This window comes from Armigeres subalbatus, chromosome 3, assembly GCF_024139115.2.
Source record: "Armigeres subalbatus isolate Guangzhou_Male chromosome 3, GZ_Asu_2, whole genome shotgun sequence".
NCBI lineage: Eukaryota > Metazoa > Arthropoda > Insecta > Diptera > Culicidae > Armigeres > Armigeres subalbatus.
This window is the reverse complement of record NC_085141.1, coordinates 63,969,775-63,989,490: the sequence shown is the minus strand read 5'-3', so window position 1 is coordinate 63,989,490 and position 19,716 is coordinate 63,969,775. Positions and strand designations below refer to the sequence as shown.

At 42.2% G+C, this 19,716-nt stretch overlaps 1 protein-coding gene across 3 annotated transcripts in view; it reads right to left on the bottom strand.

The window, feature by feature from the left end:
* Positions 1-9,135: 9,135 nt before the first annotated feature.
* The window catches only part of LOC134224697 (probable basic-leucine zipper transcription factor J), a 70,340-nt gene continuing 59,759 nt past the window's right edge, over positions 9,136-19,716 (bottom strand). For all 3 annotated transcript variants that reach the window (XM_062704220.1, XM_062704221.1, XM_062704219.1), the window contains exons 3-4: positions 11,798-13,030; positions 9,136-11,395 (exon numbers count right to left, since the gene is read on the bottom strand). In XM_062704220.1, the coding sequence (XP_062560204.1) occupies positions 10,510-11,395; positions 11,798-13,030 (2,119 nt within the window). In that variant the 3' untranslated portion in view covers positions 9,136-10,509. The remainder of the gene's footprint in view (positions 11,396-11,797; positions 13,031-19,716) is intronic.

Genomic DNA, 19,716 nt, shown 5'->3' with positions numbered 1-19,716 from the left:
TTTCTCTGATCCGCAGACACCGTGCAGCGGTTGCGGTGCTTCCAATGACGGTTCGAATATCTCTCCAGCCATCTTCAAAAGATGCTGCGCCTAGCTGCTCTTCCGTTGGGAGTGCCACTTCCAGCTGCTGCGCGTAGTCTTGGGCTAGTCTACCGTTTTGTAGCCTCCCAACGTTTAGCCGCGGCGGACGACTCCGACGCGTGTTGTATGCCGTCGAGAGTTTTGAGCGCAGACATACTGCAACAAGGTAGTGGTCGGATTCAAAATTCGCACTGCAGTAAGTGCGTACGTTCGTGATGTCATGATGTCGTTAGTGATGAAGAATTTACCATTGATTAGAACGTGGTCGATTTGGTTTTCCGTTACTTGATTAGGTGATTTCCATGTGGCCTTGTGGATATTTTTGCGGGGGAAGAAGGTGCTTAGGACTACCATTCCGCGGGAGGCTGCAAAGTTTATGCATCGTTGGCCGTTATCGTTCGATACGGTATCCAGACTATCCGATGTCCGATGACAATAACATAAACAAAAAAGATAATCACTGGGGAAGACAGAGGTGAGGCACCACACGATGCAATCCCACGCTACTTGGCGTGCGTGCTTTCTGTTGCTTTCCTGTTCACGTCGGATCGTTGTCAAGAATCATTTTCACCGGATTTCTGTCCGACATTCTGGCTACGTGCCCGGCCCACCGCAGTCTTCCGATTTTCGTGGTGTGAACGGTGGATGGTTCTCCCAACAGTTGATGCAACTCGTGGTTCATTCGCCTCCTCCACGACAAGGTGATGCTCTTTCGTGTCTGCTATTGAACATCACTTTGGAGGGAGCAATACGAAGGTCAGGGACACACAAGTCCGTACAGTCATTTGGTTTCTCCGACAACATTGATATTATGGCACGAAACTTTGAGAACATGGAGGAAGCCTACATTAGACTGAAAAGCGAAGCTTAAGGGATTAGACTAGTCACCAGCACGTCGGAAGAGGTTCAAGAGAAGACGTAAGTCACCCACCACGAGTTTGTATTGGTGGTAACTGTTGTGACCGGGGATGAGTATGGCAGTCTTTTCATATTTCTTGCTTCTATCCTTCTTGACAATCATTGGAAGACTGATTTACAATTCTATTCTTCTGACATTTCTAACAAACCAAAGCCTCCTATGGTTACTATTATAAGCACTCTATCCATCACTACATTACTCCCTTTCTCTAATCTCTTTATTTTCTTCTATTTCATAGAATATAGCAATCTAAATAAATAAAAATGAGTTAAAGGCTCGTTTGTCATGATTAAATTCATTGTAGAAACGGCATACATTTTAAATTTTGAAAGTTAAAATCAATTACCAATTTTTCTTGCTGGGTTAGTTCTGCTAGTATATTATAAATTCATCGTTATGCTCATCATAATTATCAATCCTATTATAACAGAATTCATTAGAACCAAAATTTGAAAAATACGTTTTTATCATCAACAATCATAGTACCGAGCAACGTTAATGTTTAAAAAAATCCGAATTACACATGTTTTTAACTGTGTTATTTTGTTACTAGTGTTTCTGATGTATGGACATTTTTTTTTTACTTTACAGTGACCATCATTTAAATTAGTGTGTTAATGAAAAATGTGAACTTGACCCAATTCATTTTAGGAAAACGGTCACAGGTACTCTGTCATCTTTGTGATAATCGTCGGCATAATGATAATAATCTTTCTGGATGTCTACGTATTCTTTCTTTTGGGTGCATGACTACTGCAACTACATGTAACTCTTGTTTCTGAGATAAATATATGATGCATGTTACGCATGTTAAATCTCATATCCAAACAAGTCTTGAAATCTTTCAAATTGCAACGAAGACTTCTTTATCATTATCAGAACTAAAACACTTCTTTTATTCCATAGTCTATCGACTCTATGATAATATGATCAATATTGATTAATATTTTCATTGTAGTTCGTCATAGCTAAGTAAGAATACCATTTCATTACTCAATACTCCGTCTACGATTATTCCGCCTTCTCTATCGGACTTGTCAAAAGGTCACAATGCCTTTTCCAGCAGAGCCTAGTTTGATTGTTTGGTTCTCCACCTTCTCAATTGGACCAACCATCATAAAACTACTCTGACTTCCCTAATAGGGGCCATCATTATTTTTTTAGTGTCAACTACCTAGATATTCCGCCTTCTCAATCGGACTTATCTGAAGTTAACTTTGCTTCATAGATGAAAGCTTAGAAGGCTTAGAACTGTGGTACTGAAGGTGAACGGTGTGCGTTCATCATTCAGGTACTTTGCTTCTCACAGCTTTAACTTACCTGTGTTCCTGAAGAATATTATTATCGTTGAAAAAACCGAGGTAGTATTTGTTTGACATAGGTCTGTAATTAGAAGCCAGTATTCCAGGTTTCATTTAGTGAAACAAATGACACATTTTGTAGAATATTTTCCAATACAATGGCCATCATTCAACTTCTCATTCTCAAGGAAATTGTAAGCCCAAACCGATTATTATGTCAACGAAAGAGTCTTAAAAACAGGATATATTGATAATCTCTATCGACCTTTGGATAATCATCCTCATTGTTCTGTTTTCGTTCTGGCTATTATTTTGGGTGTTGGCTATTATTTGAAGGCTTTTGTTTTAGACAGTTCTATAGCAACTCTGTATCAACTCCCATCGGGCTTTGGCTGTTGCCTCTATCTTCTCTATCACAGCATAACGTCTACTGGAGTTCTATAGTTCCTGAATTAAAGTTCACTATCAAAGCCACACGGTAATCTACAACTCAGAGGCCAAACTACTCCCCACTTTCCGTCATTTTTCAGTAAACACAGAGAGCCTTGACTTGAATTAGGTATATTGTTTCTGAAGACACCAGGTTCATTTTTTTGATTCCATTCGAATTTCTTCTGAATTGCTTCATAGTTCCACGTTCCCGGCAGAGGGAGACTCAACTACGCCAATGTTGTGACCGGGGATGAGTATGGCAGTCTTTTCATATTTCCTGCTTCTATCCTTCTTGACAATCATTGGAAGACTGATTTACAATTCTATTCTTCTGACATTTCTAACAAACCAAAGCCTCCTATGGTTACTATTATAAGCACTCTATCCATCACTACAGTAACGACATCCAGGTGGTTGAAGAATTCGTGTACTTGGGCTCAATAATGACCTCCGATAACGATACCAGCAGAGAAATTCGGAGACGCATCATGGCAGGAAATCGTACGTACTTTGGACTCCGCAAAACGCTCCGATCGAATAGAGCTCGCCGCCGTACCAAACTGACTATGTATCTACAAAACGCTTCTAGTTGTTCTCTACGCTACAAAACCGGACTAGTTGCTCTCTATGGAAACGAAACCTGGACGATGCTCGTGGAGGACTGGGAGTTTTCGAAATGAATGTCGGAGGGCCGTCGTGTCAGGCCTGTTTAGTATCTCACCTAACACCAGGTAGCTGGTAAGAACAATGACAATGTTGGTGAAACTAAAACAGATGTGTTGAGTCACAGTTTAACTTACACTGCATAACCTGGCGTTTTCCGGGAATACAGCGGTAGCATAGATCTGATCAAATGTATTTGTTCTTCATAGCACTAGTCTCCGGAAAACGTTAAAATGGCATTCGAAAGAGTTCGAACAGTTTTTTAAACAACTACAGCATAAAAACAACAAAAATAATTTTCGCTAATAGAATGTGAGAAAAGTTTGTTTATTGTGTAAAAGCAACTTGTATAAGGGAGTTTGCAGTAGCCATGGTACAAATAAGTGCAGTGCGTGTTTTAGTAAAAGATATTTTAGTTACCAGATAAAGATTGTCGCTGTCCAGAACATCTTTTGCTGGCGAGGATAGGGGAGCTAAATGTCAAAGAAGGAAAATCCATACGATTTGACAGCTTGGTATCCAACATGTTCCGGACATATCAGAACAAAGGGAACCGAAGCGACCATCTTTATCTACACCGAACCCAAACTTCATCCTAGTGAAAAGTGATTCGTTCCCGCCCCTTTACGATCGTCATTCAAATTTCGGATGATTTCCATTCGATGAATGCATACAATAAATGACAAGCTTTTGGATGTGAATCATACGTTGACTGAATGATTTGTAAACAGAATACGAATGATTTGTGAGATTATGTTTGTCTAATTTTATTATGAGTATCAAGGGAAGAAAATTCCGATTCCAAATGGGAGGAAGCAAATTTACACCATGCTGATTCGTGCTAAAATAATCAATGTTAATAAAATGAAAATAAACAAGTTTTATATCATATTTTTATTGCATTCATTGTATGTATATTTACATAATACTTATTTTTCACATCACAATCTCCAGTACAAACATAAATTGAGGAATGAGGATAAGCAATGCAGGTATTTGGTAATGATTTTAAAACTAATGAATTTGCCTAATCAAATTTGCAAAACGAGTGTTCACTTAGGATTCGAAGCGACAGCGGTCGTGTAGCTTCCGGAAATACGAAATGGGCACATATTTGCAGCTGTCCCTGATTCCGGTACAAAAGCTCTGTTCCCTATTGCTTGCTCGATCATTGTTGGATCCTCCACATCACTCAACGTTCTCCTGCTTCCACTTCCACTAATCAAGCTGAATTCGGGACTCGGCATTCGTTCAACCTCTTATTTCCGAAGTGGCCAGTTGAATCAGAAACACCACTCAATATCACGAATCTGAAAAATAATTTCATTCGTTATTATCATCAGGTTTCCACTTTTTGCGGGTAATTCTAAATATTCTAATTAACTTACATGTTGTAGAGTCTCAGGTTAGAACCAGGTGCTTTTTTCTTATTCATTTTATAAAACAACTTCATGATTTTGCTAAAATAGTGTTATCAAAAAGTTCCGATGACATCGTCACGCTTCAAACAATTGAAATCTAATGGCGGAGTATATTCTCTTGCAAGCGGTACGAAAGAGACCATCTAAAAATCATTTCAAAAGCGAATGATAATTATTGTGGGGCACGAAGAAATCGCTCATCATCCGTTTATTGAATGTTATTCTTGCACAGTACAGCAAAACGAAAAGTGAATGAAAGTGCATAACAAAAAGGAGAATAACCACAGATGGATTACGGATGATTTTGTTACGATTAAACAGAGTTTAAGCATACAGTCGAATTCGTCATATGTAAACAGATGGATGCGATTCTCGAACGCCGTGAATGACCAAACATTCATTTTGAAGATTGAGTTTGGGTTCAGTGTAGTAACTAAAATATCTTTTGTTTTAGTCGTCGGGAAAGAAATAAAATATATATCTTGTGTTTGGTGGCACATGCGCATGTATTCCCAACAAACAATTTCAGCTGAACAAGCTAGTTTTTCAGCTGAAAAGGCCTTTTTGCCACGAAACAAGCTCTTCTTCAGCTTCCAATGTTTGTTGGGTTGCGCTTTGCTTCACTCATTTCTGAGTAAGTAATTACTGACTTTTACAATCCAATTTCAGTTCACTACGGAAATTGAGCACCTAAATACATCAATTCTCGGGTACTTATTCAAAAGGACGTATGTGATTTTGTAAACAAAGATTCCAACGTCGATTTGTCCAATATGATTGCTCTCCCACGCAAACCGACACCACTAACAGGTAGCCGAAGGCCTCCCCTACCTGTCTGTGGTGATGGTTTGCGTGAGAGTGCTATCAGATTGGACAAATCGACGTTTGAATCTTTGTTTACAAAATCACATACGTCCTTTTGAATAAGTACCCGAGAATTGATTCGATGTCTCACACATTAAGTTTTATCTGAAAAGTATAAGGAATTTAATGTTAATTTCCAGTAATCTGAGACATTTTTATAAGTTGCAGTTTTTTGCATCAGTCATTGAGTAAAATATTTTGCGAGTGTACGTTATGTTTACATCGAACAGCTGTTGAATTTTCCTGCAGATTGCACCTATAGATAGTAGAATCTATAGATGAGCGAAAGCATGGCTGAGTCGATTTTTTTGACCGTGCACACGCGCACATGACGTCACAGCCCTTAACATTTCCATTGAAATCGTGACGTCATGCTCGTTTGGAGACACGTTTGACAGTTCATTTGGAGACAGAGGATTTATCTTCGCTCATCTATATATTTCTTACTTACTTTACTTATGGATCCTGTACACCTCCGGTGGTGCAAAGGGCCGACATGAAAGATCTCCATCCTGAGCGTTGCCCGGCTATCGCTTTAACCTGTTGCCAGGTTAGATTTCGGTCGACTTCTTTTATTTCTTTATTGAGGCTACGCCGCCATGAGCCACTGGGTCTGCCTCTGCTGCGATGTCCCGCTGGGTTCCAGTCTAATGCTTGCTTACAGATTTCGTTTCCGCCCCTACGTAGAGTGTGGCCGACCCAGCCCCACTTCCGATCCCGAATTTATGTTGCTATCGGCCTCTGGTGACAACGACGATGGAGCTCGTTGTTTGAGATCTGTGAGGCCACCATGCCCGAATTATATACCGCAGGCATCTATTAATGAACACCTGCAGCCGTTGAGTGTTCTCCACTGATACACACCATGTTTCGCTAGCGTATAACAGCACAGATTTCACGTTAGAGTTGAAAATTCGTATTTTGGTGCGTTCACTTATCTGCCTGTTTTTCCAGATATTTCTTAAACTCGCAAAGGCAGCCCTTGCTTTCTTTATCCGTGCGCCTATGTCGATCTTGGTACCGCCGTCTGACGCCATTTGGCTACCAAGATATTGGAAGCTTTCAACATTCTCCACTGGTTGCCCGGCTACTGTGAAACTGGAAGGAGTCACCGTGTTTACATCCAACGATTTGGTTTTGTTGATGTTGATGACTAAATCTGCCGAAGAGGAGCGCTCGGCAAGGTCGTTGAGCTTACTCTGCATATCAGAGCGCCATTGCGCGAGGAGTGCAACATCAACATCATATTCTCGTGATTGAGACGGTCGAAAGCTTTTTCGTAGTCAATGAATACCAAGTGAAGGGACTCTTGGAATTCGTTGACTTGCACAAGAATGATGCGGAGCGTGACAATATGGTCCACACAGGATCTTCCGGCACGGAATCCGGCTTGTTGCCGCCGGAGAGTCGCATCGATCTTCTCCTGAATCCGGGCTAGGATAACTTTGCACAGAACTTTGAGAATGGTACATAGCAACATAATGCCTCGCCAGTTATCGCATACAGTCAGGTCACCCTTTTTGGGCACCTTCACTAAGATACCTTGCATCCAGTCGACCGGGAAAGTTGCGGTGTCCCAGATATTACGAAATAAACGACGCAGTAGTTGAGCGGATGTCATGGGGTCAGCTTTGAGCATCACGGCTGATATGCGGTCGACCCCTGGGGCTTTATTCGATTTCATGCTTTGGATGGCTGTTTGAATCTCTAGCAGTGATGTAGTTTCGGTATTGACGCGTGTTATACGTCGGATCCTAGGCAGATCATGCCGAGGTGGTGATGGCCTGGCTGGCACTTGAAAAAGTTGTTCGAAGTGCACGAACCAGCGTTTCAGCTGGTCAGTTGGGTCGGTCAATAACTGATCATTCGCGTCTTTCACAGGCATCGTTGCATTCATCTTCGCCCCGCTTAAGCGTCGTGAGATATCGTAGAGGAGGCGAATGTCCCCGGTTGCGGCGGCTCTCTCTCCTTCGTCGGCCAGAGAGGCTGCCCATGCGCGCTTGTCCCGTCGACATGAGCGTTTTACTTCCTTCTCAAGAGCCGAGTATCGTTGACGGGCTAAGACTTTGGCTCCTCTGGTTTTCGATCGCTCTATCGCGGCTTTGGCTTCTCTTCGCTCCTCTATCTTCCTCCAGGTCTCATCGGTGATCCATTGTTTTCTCTGGGTGCGTAGTTCACCCAGATTGTTCTCGCTGGTGGTGATGAAGGCATCCTTGATGGCGGTCCATTGGTCTTCCAGGCTGCCACCTTCCGGAATATCTATATATTCCACTATCTATAATTGTACCTTCTTCTTCTTGGCTTAACCACCTTTCGTAAATGTCACAATCAATTTGACATTGGCGATCACTCGAGATTCGAATCGACCGTTCTATTTCGGTCAGGGGTGGTATTTTAGAATCACGTCAGTTTGTCGGTGGTATTAGTGTTATTTCCCATCCCATAGATCGCATCGCTTACCGAAGTGAATCCAGATAAATTTTCCTTTGTAATTAAAACAATATCCTATCCCAAGACAATCGTATATCCTATCCCAAGACAGAGGTATACTCAGTTTCTAGTAGCAACGAGAGTCGGACTAACAATCCTTCCCATCCTATATTACCGTAAGGACTTGGACGGCGCCGTTATTGACTTCAAATATTTGAGCTCTCGAAACGTGTATTGAGAATGGGTAGCTATCCCTAAGCCCCATTCATTGTGTTTTCTGTACACTTTCGCAAGTTTAGTCAATCACGGAGTAGCAACTACGAATTGTGCGGTCATAATACTCATGCTGTCAAGCAACTTGTATAAGGTAATAGCCGTGCGACAGCTTGAACTTTTTTTTTGCGGTTGCTAAAATTTGCCAAGATTTTTTTGGTTGCCAAAGCTTATGATTTTTACTTCGCCAGACTTTATTAAAGTAACTAGATATAAATATTATAGGGGAAATGACGGATGACGGCTTCAGCAGGTTTAGTTCTATTATCGACAAGGTTGCAAATTTTATGAAATTTGGTCACAATATTTGGGGGGGAGGGGGTTCTCCTTAGTCGTGCGATAAGATGCGCGGCGGCTACAAAGCAAGACCATGCTGAGGGTGGCTGGGTTCGACTACCGGTGCCGGTCTAGACAATTTTCGGATTGGAAATTGTCTCGACTTTCCTGGGCATAAAAGTATCATAGTGTTAGCTTCATGATATAGGTACGAATGCAAAAATGGTAACCTGGCTTAGAAACCTCGCAGTTAATAACTGTGGAAGTGCTTAAGGAACGCTAAGCTGCGAGGCGGCTCTGTCCCAGTGTGGGGATGTAATGCCAATAAAAAGAAGAAGAAGATTCTTTGATATGCAAAGAATGTTTAGGCCAAGTTTGAGCATAATTAGTTATAGAAAGCCCTCCTAACAATGCAGTGGTACCGCATGCTTTCAAGCTTTCGGATACTGTTAAAGCAAAGTATATCAGTACGATCTGCTGTTGTTTATATACAACAATATATATTATACGGTAGTGTGTGGTGTACAATAACATTTACATCTATTCCTTGACGGCGTGTTTAAATTATTCCTGTCCTGCACATAGACCGCGTTGGAGCTTAATTTGAACCTGGTTAAGTGTTAACAACATTCAATTCGTTTATTGTTGTGGGTTACTTAACCACAGGATATTTGTATTTTGCTGACAAACATTGGTATACAGCTAGCATTCAAAGTTGCCTAATTTGCAGTTGGCCTTTCTGATAAATTGATGGTAGTGCCACAGGTAGTGCTTAGCTATGTTCAATTTTCTCACAGGTAGGTAGTAGAGAAAATATGAAATCTACATGCTTTAGAAGTAGCTCCAAATCTTTCCACCGACATAATTATAACCCATTCGGATTACCAGCTTTATCATTTGGTACAGTGTATGTTGATATAAAACGTCATATCTCGCGCTTAGGATGATAGGGGTGTATTGGCATTGATTGATTCACTTCATCGATGTTTTCTTCTTATCAATGCAGCTAATTTCAACAGATGACCTTAGATTTTATGGTTTGGAGCGATAAAGGATAGTTGCAACTTGCACCAGAGGCAACAATCATAGTTTGTAACTTTTAATTCAATGAAGAGAAATCGACCAATACAGTTACGCCCTTATTATCCTAAGCGCGAGATAAACGTTTCCCAGTGAAAACTAGATGTGTGAAGTTTGACATGAAGCTATAACAGTGCTACCGCGTGCTACACCATATCATATGTTATGGCTCGTAGTCTGAACAGGCTGCTGAAGAATACGCAAAAATATTTTTTTATCATATTAGAGATGTTGATAAAAAAATGCTTACATACTTCTTAATGCGAAGAAATGTTTCTGTCTGTTTAATTTTCTGTTAAATGTCTTATGATTTACATAAACATAAGTAATATTAAACAAGTTTTCAATGGAAAGAAGTTATCATTTTTAAGCAACTAGGTATACTTATGTAATAGTGAATAGAATAAGGAAAACAAAATTAAATTGCACAATAATCAAATTTGACCTAAACATAATATAAAGTCTTAAACAAGCAACAAGGAGGATTAAATAGAGAATCTATCTAATTTGAAAACAGGAGAAAAATTTCAAAACTTATACCAGTACGTTTCAATACTAAATGTGTAATGTAAGATATCCTTGTCTCAATACACTTAACACAAATGCTAGTTCACAATTGAGCTACACAGTGTGTAGAAATACAGTCTAGAACTATCTAAACTTCAATAGTATATAATATATTCTTAACTAAATAGAACTTATGTACACATAGAAATAACAGCCCAATTAAAAATATGTTAGGATAAGATGCAAGCAGCTTATCATCAGTTTAAAGTAGAAGTTTCCTCTTATTATTCTGCTGTTGAATTTGTTGTGAAGCATTCAGCTTCCTAGCTATCTCTTCAACACTTCCGGCCGTTGCCGAAATGCCACCGTTCGTTAGTTGCAGTTCGATTCCACCACCGTTCTTAAGGTTGTCAAGATTCAAACTGTCGTATATCGATGCCGAACCTTGCTTAGATAATCCATCCAGCAGTTCACGGTCGATGATCACTTCGCTCGGCTGTTCTGGTTTTATGTTGAATCCAGAGCTCTGTTCATTCAGCTTTTTCTCGAATACTTCTTGGAACAATTTTGCCTTCTGATCGAATACTCCATTCACAGGTTCATTCAGTTCCGTTTTGATGCGTATTTTGCTGCTGCCGTTCCAGATTTCGTCGTCCACGTCATACTCAATCAGGGATTGGGCCTTTGACCGCTTAGCCCTGGGCTCCTCTTCCGAGGAATAGTCGTGCTCGCTAGCAATCAGAGAGTTCACATTGAAAGCCATGATCTCATCGAAGTTCATTTCTTCATCGACCAATGCATCGCCGAGCTGTTCCTTGGTATCGAACAGAAGCGAGCGCCGATTTTGCGCGTGGGCTGGGACCTCCATTTTCTCGCTGGCAGCTTCCTGCAATAGTTCCGCCATCTCGATCGAATCCTGAATGTTCTGCTGCTGATGGGAACCACCCAGCTTGAGGTTCGGCACGGCCACTAAAGCCATACTGAGCAGCAGTACCATCAAGCATGTGGCGGGTTGGGTAGTTTTGCCGGTGCCCTTGGTTAAAAGCGACTGGATCTTCTTCATCTGGCTCATGAGATCGTGATTTTGGCTCTGTAGGATCTTGATGCGCTTCAGGAGTGTTTGGTTGTCTTCTGTGCACTGTTTTACTCTGTGAAGAAGATACAATAAGGAAACAATTAGCTACCTTTTATAGACGCAATTTGATGATTTAGTATTCATAAATGGGCTATTGTATCCATTGTACACACAAGATACATACTGATGCAATGGCGGGCATAGAAAAAGCTTTCAATTAAAAACTGAGGAAATGCTAATAGAATCCTGTTGGAAGGCAGGCCAAGTTCCAGTTGATATGTAGAGCCATTGAAGACCAAGAAGAAGTATATTCTAAAATATGGTGCATTCTGGGGAATGGTATATTCTAAGAAATGGTACATTATGGGGAGTTGTTTTCTGAGGAATGGTTTTCTGGGGTATGATTTTCTAACGAATATTACTTAAAGTATCATATATTTTTTATACTATTCAGCATTTAGCTAAATTTACTCACCGTTCCTCCAATCCATCAACATATTCCTTCTTCCGTTTGCGCGAATCCTGGGCGGAGATCTTGTTGCGAATCTTTCGTCGAATTCGCTTCAGCTCTCGCTCCTCATGTTTCGTCAGTGGATAACTCGTTGGCAGGCTGATACCTTCCTTGGTCAACAAACGTTTCTCTTCCGTCGTCAAGATCAGCTTCTGATAACCTCCGGAACCGTTCTGTTTCGATCCGCCGGTTAGGCTATCATCGTCGACGTCTAAATCATCGTCCTGGTCCATGTCGGCGTCCGAATCGCTTGATATTTGGTGCTGTTGTTGCTTCTGTTGCCGCTCTACTTGGGCAATGACAGAGTTGCTCTGCTGCATAATGTCCTCGAAAATGAAACTTTCGTTGTCAGAAGTATGTGCTGTATCACTATCGTCCATCATCAGCTGTTCCTTGGGAAGAACTACATTCTTCTGGATTAAACCCTGCTTTGATTGTTGCAACAAATTAGCTGCGGCCAGTTTAATATTAGCGGATTTAGGCTTAAGGTTAGCCGAGTTCACTATTTTTATGGTGCGCAAATCTTGAATCGAAACTGGGACCAAGATTGAGCGTCCATTTTGCTGTTGCTGCTGTTGAACACGAATGATCTTGCGTACACCTGTTTGACCATTGGGTGAAGATGTTACAACCACGTTTTTGTTGTTCAGGAAAACGGTTCCTCCTGTTTTAGCAGCAACCGTATTTGATGCTCCATTCTTGAGTTGCAGGGTAACTTTCTTGTTGGCATTGGCCCCAGAAGCAACGTTGACCGTTTGACCGTTCTTGAGTGAAGCAACGCGGTAAATTTTAACTTCTTTTCCGTTAGCCAGTTGAGTTGTTTGCAATTGATCCTTATTGATAACCATGCTGGCACCGGTCTCGTATTCCGGCGTAACCTTCTCAACGATAACCTTTGTGGGGTTCTTTCTATTCTGCTGACCGCTGCTGGTAACTACGGTTTTGACTGTTTGGTAGACTTTGCCATTCTTCGTGACCGTCGATGTGGCAGGTGATAGCGGTGGCGGCGTATTAACTGGAACAGTAAGGGTGTGCTGTTGAATCGGTTGTTGGACTACAATCTGTTGCTTCTGAATGGATTGCTGGATCGGTTGTTTCACATAGCGAGGAGGAGAGTTAAGACCACCTCGTTCGCTTATCGAAGGTCCCGGTGATGAGATCGCTGGGCTAAGTGCTTCATAATCCACGGTTGGGTCACTATAGAGGAGAAATGGAACATTGAGAATAATGATGAGATTGGATAAATTCAATAGATTTTTAAAAAATGTTGTAATTTTTCTTATATGTATAGGATGCGTGACGATTTTGTGCAATAACCAGGGTTTGCAGAAATCGCTCTCAATAGATAACGTACAAAGATAACAGAGAGGTAAAAACTTCTTCGAATCATAACAAGCCATGAAAACAAGTCTATCACACTTGTATGATAAATACAAGTTGAAAAAAAAACTGATTCGAACCGAATCAGGGGGGCCGCACAGTTGTGTAAAACAAGTTGAAATGCATCATCAGAACCGGTGCAATTGCGGCTTTTTCAAAGAAATTCATCATGGGGTATAGCCTGTAATCAGATAATTATCGCAAAAGCTTCCGAAAAACGTCTCTCACGGTATGCTACATATCGAGAGTGTATACATTAGAGTGGGGCGTCATGGTCATTTTTTCAAATCAATGGTTTTTCGAAGCCATTCTAGGTCCTGAATAACTGTGCAGAATTTGGGACCGATTGGTTGCTTCCTCGCTTTCCGCATCGCGTTTGAAGTTTGTATGAAAATTAGTATGGGAGAACGTATATTTTTGCATTTCTACTACTAGAGGATTCAGTTCATCGTAAACCAAGTGGCACATTGCGTTAAAGTATAACCCAAAGGATGCCGAAAAACTTTGCTGAAGAAGGCACGTTGCTGGAACGTCCACGAAAAAAGTTATAACGCTTCTAAGATTGAGTGTTCGAACCATATGCAAAAAATCGTTTATTCTGCCAGCACTGCCAAACTACGTAGACCAATAATTTAATTGAGTATTATTTCAAAATAATTGATCTTATAGGGCTTTGGAGCTAATGGGAGCTATCCGGAATCATTTCACAAAGAAAAAAAAATCCGACAAGAAGGAAGATGGGTTTTGCCCTTCGATATTCATAGGTCCTCCGGTAGTGCTGGCAGAAACATTGATTTCCTGCATATGGTTTTAACAATCAATTTTCGAAACGTAATAACATTTTTTGTAGACCTTCCAGCTACGTACCTTCTTCGGCAAAGTCTTTCGGCATCTTCAAGACTATATGCTAACGTATTGAGTCACGTGATTAATGATAAATTGAAGCCACTAGTAGAAAAAATGTAAAAAAGTACGTTTTTCCATACTAATCTCCATATAAATTTAAAACGCAATGCGGCATGCGAGGTCGCAACCAATCGAGCCCATATTTTGCACAGTTGATAGGGGTCCCAAAACGATTCAGAAAAACCTTGATCTCACTTAATTGGACGAAGTTTGCATTTTTCAATACAACTGCGCCCCACTCTAGTATACATACAGACAATCATAAAACCATTCACAAATTACATAACGCATTAGGGGGTGGAAGGGAATTTTGGAACCCTTCTATACAAAAAACCCAGATTAATCCACCTAGCGGTGATGGCGCCTTTCTCGCGCAAAAGGTAATAAATGTAGCCTTTACGCTTACACCTCGATGATGTACAAGAAAGGCAAAACAGTTACACCGTCTAATGTTATGATAGAAAATTTACACTAGTAGACGACAGATGGCGCTGCCAAAAGTTTCTCGAATTTCCTATGTTCGAATTTTGACTTTCGGACAATTTCATAGTACTATAAAACTTAACGAAGAGCATACTACGCCTAAATGCGTGCAACACGAGCATCTTTATAGTACGATGAAACTCTTAATGGGAAGCCACGGATAAAATATTCATAAATGCAAGGCATTTTTCATAACACATTATTGTTCTATGTGACTATGTCTCATCACTATTTTAATATTATCTATTTTTTGCAATTTGCAATTAGTGATAGTGATCAACAGCGTTTTAGTCTCTGTCGGATGCAACTTGTTGCAAGAAAATCGGTTAAGAGTTTCTATGTGAAAATTTGGCTAATGTTTTTTATGGCATTTTGTGCACACACACACGCACACACATACACACACACACACGCACACACGGACAGACAGACATTTGTTCAGCTAATCGAGCTGAGTCGAATGATATATAACACTATGGGTCTCCGGGACTTCTATCAAAAGTTCGATTTTGGAGTGAAATGATAGCCTTTCGGTACAACTTAGTTGTACGAGAAAGGCAAAAACCCACACCCATTTTTCGGTTTAGAAATTTGATTTGAAACAATGATTTTTCAATAATTCCGAAATGCAATGCCCGATCGGGCCAATTTTCAATAGCAAACAATGGAACTGCATTCCCCGTCGAATGCAACTTGTTGCGAGTAAATTGGGCAATGCTAAGTTCCAAAAAGTGTGTCTACAAAATGTGTACACATACATACGCACATATAGACATCACCTCGATTCGTCGAACTGAGTCGATCGGTATATAACACTATGGATCTCCGGGCCTTCTATCAAAAAATGTTTTTTGGAGTAGGTGGTGGGAGTTGAACATTGTGATTTTTAGCATTATGTAATTTGTAAATGAACTCTGAAGTTTACAGCAAACATATCCAGTGCTGCCAGATATATCTGAATCATGTTCTGCAATCATATAAATCATATAAAGAAATTTCATATAAAGAAATTTCTATTTGCATTTGCAGAGTTGAGTGAAATTATCATTCGATATATTATACAGTTTTGTATGTAATGTGTATTTCTAAAAGTTTTTGACACGCTTACTGATTATCGCGGACAGTTAAAAGATAAATTAGCAATAGCTCTACCGGAGCGATTGATTGTCTGCCCTTACGTTGGGTGAACAATGACAGAACAAAATACGTCGTAACTGATATTTACTTTGTTCTCGCGTCAACATTAACATGATAGTTACTTGGATTACATCACTTACCAAGGTGAATCCTGATCTAAGTAATGACACTTCCTCTCCCTACTTACAATACTCCTTCCCGTAACAACCGTAGAGATGCAGACGATTGGTCGGTCTCTAAAACAACGGTTACAATAACATTCCTTCCCTTCCCTCGATGATCGTAAGGACGTGGCCGGCGCCGTTGTTGACCCATTAAAAGTTGAGCTTTCGGAACGTGCACATTGAAGATGGAGAGCTAATCCTAAGTCCCATTTGTTGGTGCCCTGTGCAATTCCGCTAGTTCTGGTCAATCACGGAGCAGCAACTACGAATAATTGTACGATCATCTCATGCTCATGCTCATGTATTTCTAAGTTTTTGAGGTTTTCGGAAAATCCTTAACGATTTCATTTGCTGTTTGTCGTTCTTCGGTAGGCTAGAAAGTGATTGAGGTGAGGTTAAACCATTACCACCATTTGGTTCTATTTGCTTGATTAGTTCTCGAGTTGTAAAAATTTGTGTTTTATTTGTATGGAAGCTCCCCTTCCAGTGGTGGGACGGGTCTAGAATCATTATAAGAACCTTCCCCGGCCAACAAAACACTTGCATACACATTTTTACGTCAATCGGTTCAGTAGTTTCCGAGTCTGTAAGTGTCGGATGAACAGACAGAAATTCATTTTAGAAGATTGCGAAAAAAAGATTAGGCTGAACCCACACTATTCCATTAAGTAAACGGTATTACTCATTATAAAACAGCTGCCCTTGCGAGAAAATTTTCTATAACTAGCTAATAACGGTGGGATATCAATCAATACCCAGTATTCATATATCTAATCCTACTTTAGCAATATTTCGCACTTTATATATGTATGTATCGGAATCGAACGATGATCAATTTTCCCAAAGTTCCCATTATTTTTTGGCGCGGACGCGATACCCAAAATCTTACTGAGCGTCTGTTCTCTATGTTAGAAGCAGTTGATCATCATCCGAGTACCAACGATGGACTCTAAGTGAAACTGTGCACCATGGTCCACCGGAAATAAGGAGGAAAGGTCCTTCAAAAATTTAGGGGGTTGGTCTCAGGCCTTGCAGAACTGCCTTAATAAAAAATTTAGGCAACCAATAATCAACAAGAGAGTACGGACCGGAACAATCCGCGAAGACCATTGCGACGAAAAGGACTAGCGATTGGAAACTCGGTTCAAGGAACTGCAAATCTCTCAGCTTCATCGGGAGCACACGCATACTCGCACATGTGCTCAAGGACCGTGGATTTAGCATCGTAGTACTGCAGGGGTTTTGTTGGAAGGGATCAATGGTGCGAAAGTTTAGAGGTAATCAGCTCTACCAGAGCTACGACAACACACACGAGCCGGGAACAGCTTTCATAGTGGTGGGCGATAATCAAAGCGTGTAATCGGGTGGTGGCCGATCAATGAGAGAATGTGCAGGTTGAGGATTAAAGGCCGGTCCAACGTCAGCATAATCCACGTCCATAGCCCACACTCCGGAAGCACTGATGATGATAAGGACGCATTCTACGCACGGCTGGAACGTGAGTACGACAGCTACTCAAGCCACGACGTCAAAATTATTATAGGAGATTTGAACGCTCAATTTGGCCAAGAGGAGGCGACTATTGGGAAGTTCAACGCCCACCGGCTGACGAACGAAAACGACTTACGACTAATTGATTTAGCTGCCTCCAATAACATGACAGCAGACTCGCCTTTTTCAGGAGAAGAAACGCCGTCTTTTTTTTTTTTTTTTTTTTTTTACAAGGGAGAATGCATTTACACACTAACCCAGTACACGTGCATTGTAGTTGCCAAACTACCACACGGAAGTGTACTGGAGTGTCGGACTCGACCATACCGGTAATACCGACTAAACTCCCTTGGGCTCCACCATCGTTTCCCCCAGGAACTACCTCGCAGTACTACTTCTGGGGGGACGGCAGTACTAAGCGTACTCACTCATTATCGCTCACACAGGCACTCGTCCCACGCGAGACTGACTTGGGTGCTCGCACCCCATTCACTCCATTTGAGTCTTACTTGGATGCTCTCCCGGGCGCTCCGCTGCCATGCCTCGAGGTGTCAATAGCGGTAACTGCCTGGGCCTACAGATATTACGCTACGACACTCCTGCCTCAGCACGAGCAGATCAATCACACCACTGCCGAAGCAGACCACACGCTACCCTGCCGAAGCAGGGACACTCCCCATGCACCACATGTGCACAACTGTAGGTGTGTGGGTACAACCCACTGCTACCCTGCCGCCGAAGCAGCTTCTCCAAAGACCATTCGCTCCATGTGACCCTTTTTCGGGTGCTCACTCTAACACTCCGCTGCCATGCCTCGAGGTGTCGATAGGTCCCTCGACTCCTGCCTCAGCATGTGCAGTCCATACTCAGACTTCTGCTGCGCTTCGAGGTGACAATAGCGGCGGAGACACGCTATGACACTCCTGCCTCAGCACAACCAGATCACTCACTCCCTGCCGAAGCAGCTCACGCGCTACCCTACCGAAGTAGGTACACTCCACAACTTATTCTAACACTCCACTGCCATGCCTCGAGGTGTCGATAGCGGTAGCAACGCTACGACACTCTTACCTTAGCATGTGCAGTCCATACTCAGACTTCTGCTGCGCTTCGAGGCTGCCATAGCGGCGGCGACTCGCTATGACACTCCTGCCTCAGCACAAACAGATCACACACTCCCTGCCGAAGCAGCTCACGCACTACCCTACCGAAGTAGGGACACTCCACATGCCAGTTGGCACTCCCTCCCTGGGCTTGTGCTTTTGAAGCGGCACACAGTCGCTTTGATAGAGTCCGCTTACGGGCACTTGTGGTTTTTTGGGAGGGATTTTAGCAGAGCCCACTGCTAAATCCCACCACGCCCTAGGCAGTTCTCCCTGACTCGCAGACAGCTGGGGAGGGGTCGTCAAGCCCTTGGACATCATGCTGTCCCTGATGTCCCTGCTGCCCGCCGTCTGGAAGAAGCGGAGTGTGCAGAGATGGAACAGCTATGTCGTTCTCAAGAATCACGCAAGTTCTATTAGAAGCTCAACGCATCCCGCAAAGGCATCGTGTCGCGAGTCGAAATGTGCAGGGATAAAGATGGAAGTATCTTGACAGACGAACGTGTGGTGATCGAAAGGTGGAAGCAGCACTGCGAGGAATATTTAAATGGCACTGAGGGCACAGGCAGTGAAAGTCAAGGCTGTGGAGGAGATGACTACTTCAGTTCGTTCGAATCGCGCCGGGGACTAAGACAAGGCGATGGACTTTCGTGCCTGTTGTTCAACATTGCGCTAGAAGGTGTCATGCGGAGTGCCGGGTGTAACAGCCGGGGAACGATTTTCAACAGATCCAGTCAATTTATTTGTTTCGCGGATGACATGGACATTGTCGGCCGAACATTTCCAAAGGTGACAGAACTGTACACCCGCCTGAAACGTGAAGAAACAAAAGTTGGACTGGTGGTGAATGCATCGAAGACAAAGTACATGCTTGTGGGTGGAACCGAGCACGACAGGGCTCGCCTGGGAAGCAGTGTTACGATAGATGGGATACCTTTGAGGTGGTCGAGGAATTCGTCTACCTTGGATCCTTGTAAACGGCTGATAACAATGTTAGTCGAGAAATACGCATCATCTGTGGAAGTCGGGGCTACTACGAGCTCCAGAAGAAACTGCGGTCAAAAAAGATTCACGCACTTGGAGTATTCGAGAGACTGGTGCTTAGGACCATCTTTGGCGGTGTGCAAAAAGACGGCGTATGGCGGCGAATAATGGACCACGAGCTCGCCCAGCTATACGACGAACCTAGTATCCAGATATTAGCTAAAGCCGGAAGCGT